Raw genomic sequence first — 16,190 nt, forward strand, 5'->3', positions numbered from 1 at the left:
CAATAGGCCCCAACAGAGAGGCCTCAGGCAAGTCCTCCAGTGGTTGGGGCTCCCTCTCCCATCTCCTTTTCCTTCTAAGAAAATGTAAAGCCTGGAGGAAGCATATAGGGGAAATGGAAATCCAGACCCCCTTTTACAGACAGGTCCAGAAGCTCCATTTCCACTTTAGGTCTGAAAGTTTAGCGTCTTCAGTTCTCAAGTCTCCTTCTTTGGAGCACGTGTCCCACTCCCTCTCCCTCCCACCCCTCTCCGAATCCGGAGCTTTCTGGGCAGAAACTTGAGTCCCTGGGGAAGAGAAGTCCCAGGCACTTCCCCGGGCCCGGGAGCAGCTTATTACTGTGCATCCAGGATGGAAGGGGCACCTGGAGTGAACTGGGATGCTAGTACCTAGGACTCAAAGCAAGGGGCTTCCAGAAATACGCCTTAATCCCCATTTTCCAGCCTCCTCTGACTCAGGCACATTCCCGGGTTCCCCTTTCAGGCCCAGAGCGGCCTCCCGGCCCCACCCCCGACTCCCCTTCCCCCCACGAGATGGACACTTTATAGGGAGAGCTTTTTATTCTCTCGTTAAACCTGCCAAAGCACAGGAGACAGAGAGCCAGGGAGGGAGAGGAGGCGACCGAGGTGGGGCGGGCTCCGCGTCCCCTCTCCCGCCTTCCACTACTCCCCCCCCACCCCCGACGTAGCTGGGTTGCTCCAAACTGGAAAGCAGCGAAAGGACACCTCCTCTCTTTTCTCTCCTTTTCAAATGCAATAAAAAACCGAGAGAGGGAGGGAGGGAGAGAAGGAGAAAGGGGGGGAGGGAGGAAGAGAGAGAGAGGGAGAGGGAGAGAGAGAGGGAGGGAGGGAGGGAGAGGAAGAGAGAGAGGGAGGGAGGGAGGGAGGGAGAGAGAGAGAGAGGGAGGGAGGGAGGGAGACAGAGGGAGAGAGGGAGAGAGGGGGAGAGAGAGAGAGGGAGGGGGAGAGAGAGAGAGAGAGAGAGAGAGAGAGAGAGAGAGAGAGAGAGAGAGAGAGAGAGAGAGAGAGAGAGAAAGCGGGGGTAAAGTATTTTCGCAATTTCTGCCATGAAGATTTTATTAGCTTCTCTCCGCCAGGCCGCAGCCAATCAGCGCGCGTGCCCGGGCACCTGCGTCTCCTGCGTCAAGACGGCCGGGCTGAGCGAATGCAGGCGCCGAGCGAGCTGGGAGCGATTTAAAACGCTTTGGATTCCCGGGGCCTGGGTGGGGAGAGCGAGCTGGGTGCCCCCTGTATCCCCCACCCCCAGCACCCCATGAGCCGACCCTCGGCCCCATGGAGCCCGGCAATTATGCCACCTTGGACGGGGCCAAGGAAATCGAAGGCTTGCTGGGAGCCGGAGGGAGTCGGAATCTGGTCGCCCACTCCCCACTGACCAGCCACCCAGCGGCGGCGCCTACGCTTATGCCCGCTGTCAACTACGCCCCCCTGGATCTGCCAGGCTCTGCGGAACCACCAAAGCAGTGCCACCCATGCCCCGGGGTGCCCCAGGGGGCGTCCCCAGCTCCGGTGCCCTACGGCTACTTTGGAGGCGGGTACTACTCCTGCCGAGTGTCCCGGAGCTCGCTGAAACCCTGTGCCCAGGCGGCCACCCTGGCCGCCTACCCTGCGGAGACTCCCGCGGCCGGGGAGGACTACCCCAGCCGCCCCACCGAGTTTGCCTTCTACCCGGGTTACCCGGGACCCTACCAGCCTATGGCCAGTTACCTGGATGTGTCGGTGGTGCAGACCTTGGGCGCCCCTGGGGAGCCTCGCCATGACTCCCTGCTGCCTGTGGACAGTTACCAGCCCTGGGCCCTCACCGGTGGCTGGAACAGCCAGATGTGTTGCCAGGGAGAACAAAACCCACCGGGTCCCTTCTGGAAGGCGGCATTTGCAGGTAAACTGCCCACTACTCCGGATCCCCTTGGCGCTGAGTGCGGGGTTGCAGGCCCTCCTGGCGCTTGCCTGGGAGGAGGTGGAGGGAGACTTGGGGCTGGTGAGGAGGAGCTTGGTTCTCCTTGGTTGGCTATTAGGACTCTGAAGGAGGGTCCAGGCAGTTAGAGAGCCTGGGTAGAGGCCCCAGAGGGTCTGTGTGAGGGCCTGAGCTGCGGGCTATCTGAAGCCTGAGGACCACCAAGCCCCTGACCTCCCCAGGAGGCCTTGGGACCAGCCTTTCGATATGTTGGTGTGTTTGGCTCTCTTTGCTGTTGTTTGGGGCTCAGGGTATCCCTGCCCGGCAGGATCCCAGTTTAATTCTTCAAAAGGGCCAAATAACTCTCAATTCATTGAGTATGGGGTGCAGTGGGGTGAGTGGGAACAGAGAAACTGGATGTTCTGTAAAGAATACAACCCCTCACTTTCTCTCAGATGAGTTTTTCAGTTTCCAAAGGGAAGTTTAGATTTCCTGCAGCCATGGCTTAGGTGTGTGCATTAGTGCATGTATGTGTTGGGAGCGGGGGCAGAAACGTGTTCCCCCTGTACAGAACTTGCTTGTAGTATCTATAAGAATGGCCAAGAGTTGGAAAATGCATGTGAGGGTGGACATATGTAGACGGTGGGCAAAGGTCTGGCCGTGTGTGATGGGTGTGTTTGCAGACTTGCAGGTGTGAGGGCAGTGAAGAGTGAGGGTGGCCTGCAGAAACCGCTTTCCAAGGCTGGGCGGTGATCAGAGCTGGAAGCCGAGGTGTCCTCTTGTGCTTTGGGGGAACAGGAGTGCACGAATGCCTGTAGGGTTACCTGAGTGCTCCTGCAGGATGATTTAGCTTGTGGGGCCTGGGTCTGCGCCTGAGCTTGCGCCAGGCGGTGGTGTGAGCATGTCTTTCTCTCCCTCCCTCTCCTGCCGCGCAGACTCGAGCGCGCAGCACCCTCCAGACGGCTGCGCCTTCCGCCGCGGCCGCAAGAAACGCATTCCCTACAGCAAGGGGCAGCTGCGGGAGCTGGAGCGCGAGTATTCGGCTAACAAGTTCATCACAAAAGACAAGAGGCGCAAGATCTCGGCGGCCACCAGCCTCTCAGAGCGCCAGATCACCATCTGGTTTCAGAATCGCCGGGTCAAGGAGAAGAAAGTCCTCGCCAAGGTCAAAACCAGCGCTATTCCTTGAGGGAGCTCCCTGGCTGTGCCTGGGAGGGGGGGAGGAGGAAGTCGGAGTATCCTGGGGAGACCAGGAGCCTGCCACAGCCAGGCTGGGGCCCAGGACTCTGCTGAGAGGCCCCCAGAGGTGACACTCTTCCCAGACCAATGCTCCTGGGCTGTTCCTCAGGCACAGCTTGGGTACCCCATTGGTCCCAGAGAGCCAGCGAGGCCCAGAGTTACAGCCCAGTCCACCAGGTAACACCACCCAAAGGACCTTGTCCCAGTCATAATCATTCATCCTGGCAGTGGCAATAATCACCATAACCAGTAATAGTTGCCATGATAATTAGTATCATATTTTCTATCTAGAGCTCTGTAGAGCACTTTAGAAACTGCTTTCATGGATTGAGCTGATTACGAATAAACTTGGAAGGAGACCCGTGGCAGGAGAGCTTCCTCTGGAACCCCTTCCATTTCCAAAGCCCATCCCCATCCCAGTGAAGGCAGAGGAGACAAGAAATGGCAGATTCACCCCTGTGACTATGTTGCCCCTTTAGCATTTTTCTAAGATGACAGCTAGGCAGGATGGACAACACTGGAGGGTGCCTCTCCCTCCCTCCGTGCCCATCCCCTAGGTTGTACCCACTGGTCTCAGAAGTCCGCATCCCCACCTCTTCAATTTTGTCCGTGTGTGAAAAACAAGCGAGCGAGCTGCCCTCCGGGGTCTGTTCTCCTTCCTTTCAGAGAAATGGGGTTTGAGAACGTGCCTGGATAATTCACCACTTCCTCTCCCAAACTTTCCAAACCCTCCCTTAATGTTCCTGGTGGTTCTGACTTAAGGAGGTCATGGTTCATTGGGCATTTGGGAGCCGCATGAAATAGATATTTGTGGCCTTGTAGACGGAGCCCCTCCCAGGCACAAACGGTTACAGAATGAGGGAATAGTAGCCTATCCATGGTAGGCACGTCCCAAACACACTGGTATAGCCCAGAAGGAGAAAAACAAAAAAACAGAAAGCAGAAAATGGCTCCTTCACTACCCGTTCCTCCTCTGCTTGCCTGCCGGTGACACCGCGGAGCTTGCAGGGCTCAGGCCTGGGAGTCGCGGAAGGCTCTTTTTCGAGTGAAAGAACCACGGGCGGCGGAAGCCCAAAGACCCAGTCTCAGAGTGGGGAACGGCAGGCAGCCGGGACAACAATGGGCACGGACTCATTTCCTTTTCACTTTGCGCTGGTTCAGTCCACATACGCTGAATTCTGGGTGGGTGGAGGGCAGGTTGGCGCCAACTCTCTTTTCCGCAGCCACGTAGACAGTATGGGAACAGTGCGGAGTTCCAAAAACCTGGGGCAGACCAGCTGTTAGCAGAGCCGGGGACCCTGATGTCCTGTACCTGGGCCCTGTGCCCGGTGGGACTCGCTACCTTGGCCGCGCAGCAAATCAGCGTGTTTGAGCTGGATCTTCCTGCAGCCCAGGCTGGAGGTTTCCGGCAGACACTCTCCCGGCGATCGAGCGCACAGGCGTGAAGTGGAGAGGACCCAACGCCGGACCCACGATCCGAGCCACCGAGCAGCGAGTAGGCGGGAGGCGAGCAGCCCGAGGGAGGCCCCCGGCCATGGTCTCGACGGCCGCTCCATCTCGGAGCAGGCTCCTCCTTCTCCAGGAAACCCTGCGTTGGCCGCCGCAGCCGAAGAATTCGAGTCGGGTGGGATCCCAGTCCTGGCTCTTCTTCCGGGAGAGAGTTGGGAAGGCTGTTCTAAATCTTTTTACCAAAGAGGATCCCGAGGCTGAGGGGAAAGGCCCCGACGGGCAGTCACCCTCCCTCCCTGGGTCTTCTTAGAATGCGTGTGCTTGGGGAAGGGGAGGGTGTCAATTTCGTGATTTAAACAATTCTTCCAAGCCCCGTGGTCCAGTTTAAGCTCCCTGGTATCGCGTCCCGCCCAGGGGAAGTGACTTTCTGCCTTCCACGTTCTCCTTCAAGCTTAGTCTCAAGCGAGGAGCTTTTAATATCACAGGTTCTCAAGCTTAGTGGGTGCGACCCCCTCCCTCGCCGCTTCAGAAAGAGCGAGACTTCAGATAGGCCCATGGGTAGAGAGAGCGCCCTGGTGCCGGCTCCCCACATGGGGAGGAGAAAGGCCGCAAGAAGGGTTGCCACTTGGACTTCCTGAGATGGCGTAGGTAGAGGCCTAAGGAGTCAGGGGCCTCGAGCCTCTGGACTCCCAGAGCGCTAACTCCTCCACTCCGCTATCAAGCCCTTAAAGTTTCGGAGCTCTTCTATTATTCTCTCTCAATAATTTTAGAACAAACAAAAGAATTGGATTTTAGAGATTTATTTCGCTACCAGTGTGTTTGACCTATTAAAAAGACAAGGGCGCCCCCTTCCGGTAGAAGCTCGCCATTTCAGGGAAACCCGCCGGTCTGCTCGGCTTTAACCCCTCAACCGAGCCTCTGGCTTCCAGATGCCTGGCGCGTCGGGCCTTCGGGGTTGGGGAGTTCGGGGCTGCGTGTGAGAGCGCCGGGACCCGGAGTCGCCTGGAATTGGGCCAGGGTATAGGCAAATGTATCGGTCCAGCGGCTGAGAGACTCAGGAGGAAGGCTAGGAGAGCAGCGAGCGATCTCGAATAGTGAAAAAACGGGGCGGCCAGGACTCCCGGGAGCGAGGCTGCGGCGCCATCAGCCCTCGGTCCAGGTCTTCGTTCCACTGGAGTATTATATTTATCTTCCTCGCCAGGCCAATTCGCGGCGAACCCCTTCCTCCCCTTTTATCCCCCCGACTCATTTACTTGTATGGAACCTGTGCAAAAAAAAATTTTTTTTTTAATTTCGCTTTGTATTAAACCCTTTTATGGAAGCTCTTTCCAAACACCAATTTTACTCCCGAGGCAAATTATACCCCCTCCCACCGAGGCCGACCATTTAAAAATCTTTCAGTAATTTGTGTCAAAATTACAACAAAATATATCTACATGTATTTGCCTGTAGCTATTTGCTTTTTAAATAGGGCCATTTTAAGCTACAGGAGAGAGGGTTTTGCTAAATTTAGACTGAAATGTGTTGACTATAACGTTCACAAATAGGTAAATTCAAACAACAGTCTCAGGAACAAATAAACGCAGAGGCGCACGAATAGACTCCGGAAAATACACCGGGCGTCTTTTCACCAGCGAGGTGTAATTTTACTCGGAGCTGCCCTCCGCGCCCTCTCCCTTACTCGGAGCAGATCATCCCCGGTTGAGTCTCAGCAAACGTCGAAACAGGATCCGAGGGTCGCGTCTACGCTGCTCCAGGACCGAAATCACTTACTTCCAACTCCAAACCAGGTGGATTTTATTAGGCCGACTTAGGGGGTAGTGGTGGAGAAGTGCATAGACGTGACCTCCGGAAGCTCTTTTCGAATCTAGGTTCTCCAAGCAGCCCAGCGGAGAGCGAACCCGAGGCTCTGGCTCCGGGGTCCTTCACTCGTGCTGGCAAACGCTTCCCACCACCCTGGAAGTCGCGAGGCCGAAGCCGGCGACTCTGCACAGCCGTGCCCCCCTCCGCAGTCACCCCTAGCTAGCCACCCCTACTCTGAGTGGTTCGAGGACCAGAAGATGTCCTGCGGCAGGAAAAAGGCCCAGATCAAGACCCGCCAGTTCTACGAGAGGCGCGGCTCCCCTCCTCCAACACGGGGCCAACTGCCCTCCCCTCTTCCAGTCCCCCTCCTCCCCTTAATTAAAGTTTTATTCAAGGTCCTAAGTGCTGCACTTTAATTAGGTTTCCTTCGGGGGAAACCCTCTGTGCCCCCGCCCCCGTCCGGTCTAATAGAAACCCCAGAGCTTCAAACGTGAATTAAATAAATGAACCCGTTACCGTAAACTGGCAATAAAGCGCGGAGGCAACTGCTGCGGAGGGGGCGAAAGGAGAGGTTCCGTTGTTTTTGAAAGAAATTTATACCACATTCTCACCCACCTGAATAGTCCCTCTCCGGGAAAGTGGGGAGAAAGCACTGGATCGGCCCTCGGCCTCTCACCCGAGTGGGACACCCCGCCCCTCCCCCCAGGCGCTGGCCTGGGCCCGGGGAGAGATTTTAAAACATCCAATGGGGAACTGATGCCAGCCTTTCTTCCTCTCTAGGCTACCAGTTACTTTTGTGTAGAAAGCGGGTGGGGGTGGTCGGAGCAGACGGAGAAGAGGGAGTTCCACCACTGGTCCCCCTCCCCTAAATTGCCTCTAAAATGATGGAGAACAGCAAGAGTTCAATCACCCTCGGAAAGTTAGGGAGGGAAAGGCAGTCTGCCGGCGCCCAGAGGTGAGGGTCGGGTCGGGGCCTTTGCCATTGAACTTGAAGTTTCAGGCCTTTGGTCTCCGCTGCCCCTACCCCCACTCTCCTCAACTCTTTATAGAAAGAGTGAGGAAGGTGAGGGAAGGGGTCCCATCTCTGGCCTCGGGAAGGAGGGAGGAGGCCAAGCGGCGTTGGAGGGGCCAGAGCGACCGGAAGACCGTCCAGAGACGCCGAGGTTGGCGGGGAGACGAGGCGGCCCCGGGTTGCAGTGGGGAGGGGTACTCCAGCCTTCTCTGGGCTCCCAGACCCGAGGTGGGGACCCTGGGGCTGTGCGCCATCTCCCTGAGCCTCGCCCAAGACTTGGCTGGGAGGGGGGCACCCGGTGCTGCGCTCCATTCCTTCCTCCTCTAGCCTAAGGTGCTCGAGCAGAACCCTGAGCCACTCGGAGGCTGGAACCTTCAGGCCGGCGCCGCCCCAGCTCAGGGCCTCGGGGCCCAGCTGAATTCCAGCCCTGGCCTTTGCAGAGGGAGCAAGAGTGTGATGCCCCTATTTCTCAGATCAAGACCCGCTCATTTTGCTACCTCCAAGAGTGCGTTTCTCTCTAAAAAGATAAACTAGCTGATTCGTGGGCCAAGGGCGTTACCGCTCTCTCAGCCTGAGGACCCGCTCAGGGAGCCCTGGGGGGGGGTCCTCCCAGGAATTTGGGGGACTCCGTGGTCACGGCGGGCAGGGAAGGGCGAGCGTCAGGCTCTTGCAGAGACCACTCGGCGGAGCGCCTCCTCGTTGGTTCCTGGAGAGACCGGCAGACACCTGGGCAGAAAGGGACAAAGAAAGCGCTTCGCAGCACGCGGGACCTGCGCGCCCTCGGCAGGGGAGAGTCTGGCGGGTGAGAGCAAGGCCCCCCCCCCCCGTACGACCTTATATTTGTCTCTGACTGGATGGAATCCTGGTACAGACAAAATTAATGTTATTGTTATGTTGGTGTTCTTATTTGAACTGCAATACTTTACAAAACATCTACTTTGAAAGCTGGGTGAAAATTAACCGTAATGATAACGGTAATGATGATTTATTAACACACTCTTAAGGGAAAGGCTCTGGCCCTTTAAAAAATAAATCAGCGCAGCTTAGTCTCAGACGGCTGCCTTCCTTCTGCCATTCCTATGCCCTCTTCGGAAGCTTGGTTAGTGCTGAGATCTGAGGAGCAACCGGAGGTGTTGCCCATGGCTGGCACATCTGCACAGGGACTCAGAACCTGCACAGAAGCAGCAGGGGGCCACATGCCCTTGTCCTCAGCCACTGACACTGCTAACTTGTTGTTCTTGGGGTGGGGGCAAGGTAATCTACAGACACACTCTGGACTCACCTAACCCTCCCCGCCCCAGCTGGTTCCTGCCCATGCCTTCTCAGAGCTACTGTCCCCACACTGACAGAACCCACTTTATAAAATGAGGACGCTGAGACTAAGTGTAAGTTACTTGATCAGTGTCGCAGACAGCAGTGGCTAAGCTGGACCCCCAAAGCAGGAGCTCCTGAGGACTAAGTTCTGTGGTCTACGCCAGCGCAAGAGAATAGGAAGGGGACTTCCCTGGGGGTGCAGTGTTTAAGAATCCACCTGCCAATGCAGGGGACACGGGTTTGAGCCCTGGTCCGGGAAGATCCCACAAGCCACGGAGCAACTAAGCCCCCGTGTGCCACAACTACTGAGCCTGTGCTCCAGAGCCCGCGAGCCACAGCTACTGAGCCCGTGTGCCTGGTGCCCGTGTTCTCAGCAAGAGAAGCCACTGCAGTGAGAAGCCCGCGCACTGCAAGGAAGACCCAACACAGCCAAAAATAAATAAATAAATAAATAAAATTTTAAAAAGAGAGAGAGAATAGGAAGCCAAGCCTCTCCTTCACTCCCAACATACCTCTCCTCACCTGTTTCCATCTGGAGCCATCCCTTGAGGTCACAGAGCTACACTCAGACTCCCTAGACCCAACCCTTCCTGGGTGCACCCGGCAGATTTGCATAAGTGCAACAACAGGGGAGTAAACACAAGTTCCATCACTCAGTTTTTGAGTGCCTACTGCACGCAAAACCTTCCACTGAGGTGGAAGGCTGGAGGAGTTACAGTGGAAATACTATCTCTCTTCCTACTGATCCCTGCCTCTCGTTCTGCCTCTCACTTGCTGCCAGGTCTTAGGTCTGCTGTTTCCTCAGATGTGACCTGAAACCGGGGGACTATATTCTGTGATCTCTGACATTGTAAGGTAGGCCAAATGCCTACACATGGGGAACTGAGACCGAGAAAGAGTCACCCCTCCCCCCACAGCATACGGAGAGACTTTCTGGAAAAGGCTGTGTTGGAGAAGGACGTCGAAAGATGCTTAAATACCAAACCCGGGTGGAAGATGTGAGCAAAACTCGGGAGAGGGGACGAAAGAGGCAGGTCTCTTAGGGAGAGAGGTCTGGACCTCCGCTCTGGTTGGGGCAGAGCTGGTAGGGAAGAGCGCAAGGGCGTTCTCACTGGGTCCTGAACGCTGGGCGAAGCCTGTGCTGTGATCAGACAGCCTCCTGCCCATTCAGGCTGTGACCGCCCCACTCCCACCCAGGCGCGCACGCACCGAATGTTGGTGCAGGCGCTACTGGTGGCACACCGCAGGCCCCAGGAGGAGATAAGGAGACAGCTCTCGGAGAGAGGAATCGGTACCCCCCTGGACTCTCAGCTTCCCATCTTAGGTGTGTCCAGTCTGTCGCCCCCGTCTGAGACCTGAGCTCGGTCTTCGGCTGACGGTTGAAGTTCGCCGCCCTTCCCCCTCCAGGCAGGGTTTTGTCGTTGAACTTGAGCCAGGCCATAAACATTCCTTCACCCCTCGGGGAGCTGGACCGGGACGGGGAGGGGGTGGATGGAAAGGTGGCGGAAGAGGGCTGTGGAAGGATCCGGAACGCCAGAGACCGGGCATCTCCCACCCAAGCCTGCATTGCTTTATCAACGAGCTTCGGATCTTTGCATTCTGCGGAAAATTCGCCAGATCTGCATTTTTAAAATCCGATTGTTGAGGCCTTATTGCAAGTTAGACCAATAATTTAGTCAGGATCAACGTAATGTAACTTTCATTTTCACTCATTCGTAATTCATGTTTTCTTATCTTATTTTAGGTAGTAATATCCCCTATTTTTTTTAATGAGCAGGAAAAGCAAATGCATAAAGACCAAACGAATAATAGCTACAGCAGAGGAATTATTAGAGAAGATTGGAGTAGGTCATCCCTAGGCCATCGCCTCTGCATTTTAAAAGCGCCCCTCTCTGGGCGGAACAATCCCAGCCTGCGGCCGACGAGCCCCGCGGAGCCCTCGTTCTCCCCAGGATCCGGAAGCTTAGACTTGGTAAATGCCCCCCCCCGCCCCCATCCTTGGCCTGGGGAACCGCCCGCGGGACCCGGGAGCCTGGCGCGTGCTTCCCAGTGACCTGCCGCCGGCGGAGGCTGCTCAGAGCGGCCTGCTGAGACCTTGTTAGAGTTTTTCCTCCCTCCCTCCCTTCCTTCTTTCCTTCCTTCCTTCCTTCCTTCCTTCTTTCCTACCTTCCTTCCTTCCTCCAGGATCCCGGAGCAAGGGAGGATCAAAGACTCTATCCCGGGGTCTTTTCCTGGCTCAGTAAAACCCAGTGTAAGGGTAACTGGGCGCGCTGCGCGGGAGACGCGGGTCTCTTCTGTATCTCGTGGGAGGCAGCTCCGCGCGCAGGGCTTCCTTCCCCGCGAGGAGCCCAGGCGGCTCGGCGAGCGGCCGAGAAGGCACCAAACCCTGGCGAACTTACGACAAGCTCCCGGCCTCCTAAACGCCCGGAGGCAGGTCCTCACTAGCAAACCGGAAAAGGGGCTTGACGGAGCGGTCAGGATACTACTCTCCGCACTCAACCCGCCGCCTCGTCCCCATCTGGCTTTAACCTGCCCGAGGACTTGGACCGAAGAGGGTTTTTTGACTCATTCTCCTCCCCAGCCTTCGAGTCCCCAGGCCCTCGGGGCTCCGGAAAGAACTCAGTCAACCCCTCTCCCTTTGTCTGACCTTTGGGGAAAAGAGGCGTGGGCGCCTGGGTCAAGTTCACGCACCCGGCCAGCATCTTTTAGGGCAAGTGGGGCCACCTTTGTCATTTGGACCAGAAGGGTCCTAAGCAATCGGGATTGGGGGGAGGGGCGGGGAGGCAAAGCTTCCAGAAAGGCTTTTTGATTTTAGTCTGCTGTTCCGTTCTCACATCCCCGCCCGCGCCTCCACTCAGCTCTGTTGAGGAGAAATAACTCTATCTGAAAGGAAGCCGTTTATTTGGAAAAATAAATGCGAAGGCTTCGTGGAGTGAGCTTCTCAGAAATGGTCTTAAGTCTTTGGCACTTGGGTAGTTTTTCGTTAGTTCTGTCCCGGTGTTTATGAAAGTTAAGGATTTACAGTGTTTATTTGGTACAGCCGTTTCTGCGGAATCTGACTTAGAGTGAAAGAAGCCACATCTACACTGCTCCTCAAAAGCTTCAGACTAAACACATTTAAATAATTACCTGCAACATTCCAGCCCTTACAAAAAACAAAAACAAAACAAAAACGAAACAAAACAAAAAACCCTCAAAGTGCAAAAACAAACAAAAAACCCTATTCAGATAGCAGAAAATAGAATATGGGGCTTTAAACACACACATACTCTGAAAACTTTTAATAAACAACGCTCTTTAAAATTTTTTCCCATTCTTTATTCTAATACTCATGTTTTATAATTTGCAATCACTGTTATTCGTTACTTTTGTCTTTCCCCTCCCAGCTTAGTTATACGCATCCTATCTCGAGTCTAAAAACACACTATACATTTACAATGTCATAAGCAATTTCCCAAGTTATTGCAATCTTCTAAATGCCATTTAAAAATGCATAATATGAAATGAGTTATTTAGAAAACCATTTCCCTAATGTTGGTCATTTAGGTTGTCCCCACATTTAAAAAGAAAACTATTTTTTCCTAATTAGAAAAGTAACACATTTTCATTGTCAAGAATTTTTTTAAAATCTAAAAAATATTATAAAGAAAAGAAAACTACCCCATGTCCTATCACCCAGAGTTTACCAAAATGAATCTTTTGTTGTATTTTCTTTAGTTGTTTTTTATACAAATATGTATAATTTCAAAATTGAGATTCTGCATGAACATTTTTGAATCTTGCCTTTTAACTTAATGTTAGATGAACGTTCCTCAGTGTCATGAACCATTCCTCAAAAACATGATTTTAATGATTGCATAGTATTCAGTCTTCCAGGGCTGCCATCATTTGGAAAAGCATTTCTCTAATTATTGATCATTTCCGTGTTTACTTTTTAAAATAATTCATAAGAGAGTAAGAGAACATTGTTATGACCCTACGTGTGTTTGGTAGGAAGACAAGAATTGAATCTCCTTCGAATAGAATGCTTCGAAATTTTTAGGTCAAAAAGTCCCCCTCCTAGGTCTCTGTTGGGAGGGGATGAAAGTGGACCTTCTAGAGTGCTGGAAATATTCTATGTTTTGATCAGGAGGGTGGTTCCATGGGTGTGTATACATGTGAAAAAATCATTAGGCTGAACATTTAAGATTTCTGCACTTTACTTTTATGTTTTTTAATTACTTTTTAAATTTTTATTTTATTTTTGGCTGTGCTGTGTTTTCATTGCTGCGTGCGGGCTTTCTCTAGTTGTGGCAAGCGGGGGCTACTCTTTGTTGCGGTGTGCGGGCTTCTCATTGTGGTGGCTTTTCTTGTTGCGGAGCACAGGCTCTAGGCGCTCAGGCTTCAGTAGTTGTGGCACACGGGCTCAGTAGCTGTGTCCCGTGGGCTCTAGAGCGCAGGCTCGGTAGTTGTGGCGCATGGGCTTAGTTGCTCCGCTGCATGTGGGATCTTCCTAGGTCAGGGCTTGAACCCATGTCCCCTGCATTGGCAGGCGGATTCTTAACCATTGAGCCACCAGGGAAGTCCCCACTTTTTAATTTTAGCACTTCTTTCCCACTCCTGAAAGCCTATATCTGTTTACACAGAAAAGGACCAATGTAGAAAATAGGTAGGTGGAGGAAGTGAGAAAGGAGTGGGGACCAACCCAAACTGGAGCAGTTCACCCCTTGCTAGGGTATTACCTTTGGTTCATAGAGACCAGAAGTAAATATTGAACAGCTAGTGATGAGGAGAAAGACAAAAAAAGAGCCTGGCCCTTCTTCCCCACCCCATGTTAAATAAAGAAGATTTTTTCTATCACACTTACACTCATGTAGCTTTGAATTTTCCAAGCGAGTAGAAGATAAAAATAGGCTAGATGAGGTTTATAAAGAGAGTTAAAATTAACGTATAAATAGCTGACTCAGCTAACATGGTCACGTGAAACAGAAGTGGGGTGCTTTCTATACAATGAAAAAAAATTTTAATTTCAGAAAGATTCATTTTGGATCTATTGTGTAATCTACATTTTCACTGTAAAAGATAGCAGACAGGACTTGGAGTCTGCCGGGGCAACTGCTCCCCCAGATGACGGGGAGGACCCGTGAGGGAGCGGAGTGGTGTCTGCTGTCTGTGTCTGGTTTTATTGGCACTATCTCGTGTGATGCTGCGTGCCGGCCAGAACATATGCTCCCTCCCTGGGATGCTGGAGGAGCGGGGAAAGCCCTCCAGACTAGTTGGCCCCATGCTTACTTCCTGTTGTACTTCAGAGAGAAGACTGTTACAACCGCTGCACACTATGCATCGGCGATTTTTAATTTTTTTTAATTAGTTCACTTTTTCAGTTAGGATAAAGTTGGATTTTTAATATCTGATGAAGAAAGACATCACAGACATCTTTCCATGTCAGGAAAATATACTGTGGGTGTTTTTGCCGCTCCGCGGCATGTGGGATCTTTCCGGACCGGGGCACGAACCCGTGTCCCCTGCATCGGCAGGTGGACTCTCAACCACTGCGCCACCAGGGAAGCCCCATGGGTTTTATTTTATTCTATATATTAAAAAAAAAAAGCTTTTCCTGATCTTTTGAGGTATAGCATAATTCAGTAAAGTCCATTAATCTTAAGTGTATGGCTCGGGAAATATTTACCCATGTAACCACCATTCAGAACAACTTACAGGACATTTACAGCACCTCTGTAGGTTCCCTCTAGCCCCTTTCCAGTATAATAGTCCAGAGATAATTGCCATTCTGGTTTCTGTTGCTATGGATTAGTTTTGCCTCTTCTTGAACTTCCTATAAACAGGTCATACAGTACAGAGTACAGACCTCTTTCGGGTCTGGTTTCTGCCACTCAGCAAAACGTGCCATGTTGTAATGTGTATCAGTGTTCTTTTAAATTGCTCTATGCTATTCCATTGTATGGATGAACCATGAGTAGTTCATCCGTTCACCTCTTGACGGACATTTGAGTTGTTTCTATTTTGGGCTATTATGAATAAGGCTATTATGAATATTCTTGAACAGATCTTTTGGTGGATCAATTGATTCATTTCCTATAGAATTTCTGGATCATAGGGTAGGTATATGTTTAAATTTACTAGCTATGTGGCATTTTTAAAAATCAAATTATCCATGGACCAGTCCCAATTCCCCACAACTAGCACAAGTCGTCAGATTTAAGAGCAAGAAAAATCTAACATTAATGGTTATGATTACGTTTGCTTGAATTTCTAGAACGAGCTCATTTTGAGGTCTTAATGACCTGGATCCTCGGGACAGCAGAGATTTGAGTTTGCTGATAGCAGAGCATCAAAACTCATGGCTCTGGTTCTTCCTGTAGCCTCCCTCCACTGATCCAGTCATGGGGCAGAATAACACCTGCAGGTTAGGTCTACATGGCTCTCACCAAACTCCCCCAAATGCAAGTGCAATGAGTCAGGGCAAAGAAGAACTATGACTGAGGTCAACGGTAGAATCAGCAGGGCACCCAGGGGCCCAGGGGCCCAGGGGTTAGCGCTAGAAGATGGAAGTGATTCTCCCGAGTCCTGACTTGGATGCTGAGTTATGACTCAGGAAATTTATGGCCCCATGGTCTTTTAACAAGAAACAATCTATCTTCCTGGGCAGAACTTCCATTACGAGTGACAGGTGACTGCAGCCAGCTTATTAAAAACCATCATTTCACCCCCAAAGCGAAGGTGTCACAGTGTGTTGGAACAGAATGCTAATTTCCAGCTTCATAGCTTAATCTGGGGCATGGAGAGACATTATGAGACATATTAATATTGAAGAGAAAGGAAACCCAGTGCTATTTCTGCAGCTACACCCTGAGCCCAGGGAGTGTTAGGATCTGCCTGTATTTCCCAGATCACACTGCCCCATCCCAGCAGGTTACACAGCTCACAGACTCTCACCTGCTGCCTTGGGCTGGCTCTGCCCTGGCCTGGCTCTGCCCTGGCCTGAGACAGAGCTTACTTACCTTGCTGCTCAGCGGCCGTGGTGGAGTGGAGTGAGCACTGCACTTCCGGTCGGCGGGCTGGATTCAAGTCCCAGCGGTGGCAGAGGGAAAAGCCCTTATGTTTGCATGGTGCTTTTTAATTTTTCCAAGTACCTATGTGCATTCGCACCTTTTATCTCGTGTGGTTCAGTGACGTACAAGGAGAGGGAGAGAATCTGCCCATTTGACAGAGAAGGTAAATGAACACCCTGGAGGCAGCATTTTGTTGTTATTTTTGGAGGTGAGAAGAGCCTCCACTCATTGGCTTTTGTCTCTAACTCTCTCCCATGCAGCTTTGAGAACAACTCTGAGAAATTTGTATGGCGGGAGGGGAGATATGGGGGCGATATTTCACAGAGATCTCTCAGGGTCAAGCCAGGTTTTCTGCCCACACAGTTTCTCTACCCCATCCAGTCTCCTGGATGATCTTCCTGGCTAAGTTATC

General features: G+C 52.4%; 1 protein-coding gene across 1 annotated transcript; it reads left to right on the forward strand.

The window, feature by feature from the left end:
* Positions 1–1,143: 1,143 nt before the first annotated feature.
* HOXB13 (homeobox B13) lies at positions 1,144–3,307 on the forward strand. The gene is made up of 2 exons (XM_079905031.1): positions 1,144–1,894; positions 2,845–3,307. Exons 1-2 carry the CDS (start codon positions 1,291–1,293, stop codon positions 3,096–3,098), a joined length of 858 nt encoding a protein of 285 aa, XP_079761157.1. The 5' UTR covers positions 1,144–1,290; the 3' UTR covers positions 3,099–3,307.
* The last annotated feature ends 12,883 nt before the right edge of the window (positions 3,308–16,190 follow it).

The sequence above is a fragment of the Stenella coeruleoalba genome (assembly GCF_951394435.1).
Source record: "Stenella coeruleoalba genome assembly, chromosome: 19".
NCBI classification, from domain to species: Eukaryota; Metazoa; Chordata; class Mammalia; order Artiodactyla; family Delphinidae; genus Stenella; species Stenella coeruleoalba.

Excerpts from the sequence above, each read along its gene's own strand:
- HOXB13 (XM_079905031.1), top strand. The coding sequence starts at position 1,291 with ATGGAGCCCGGCAATTATGCCACCTTGGACGGGGCCAAGGAAATCGAA. Across the intron at positions 1,895-2,844 it reads CTGGAAGGCGGCATTTGCAG|ACTCGAGCGCGCAGCACCCT; the intron begins GTAAACTGCCCA and ends CCTGCCGCGCAG.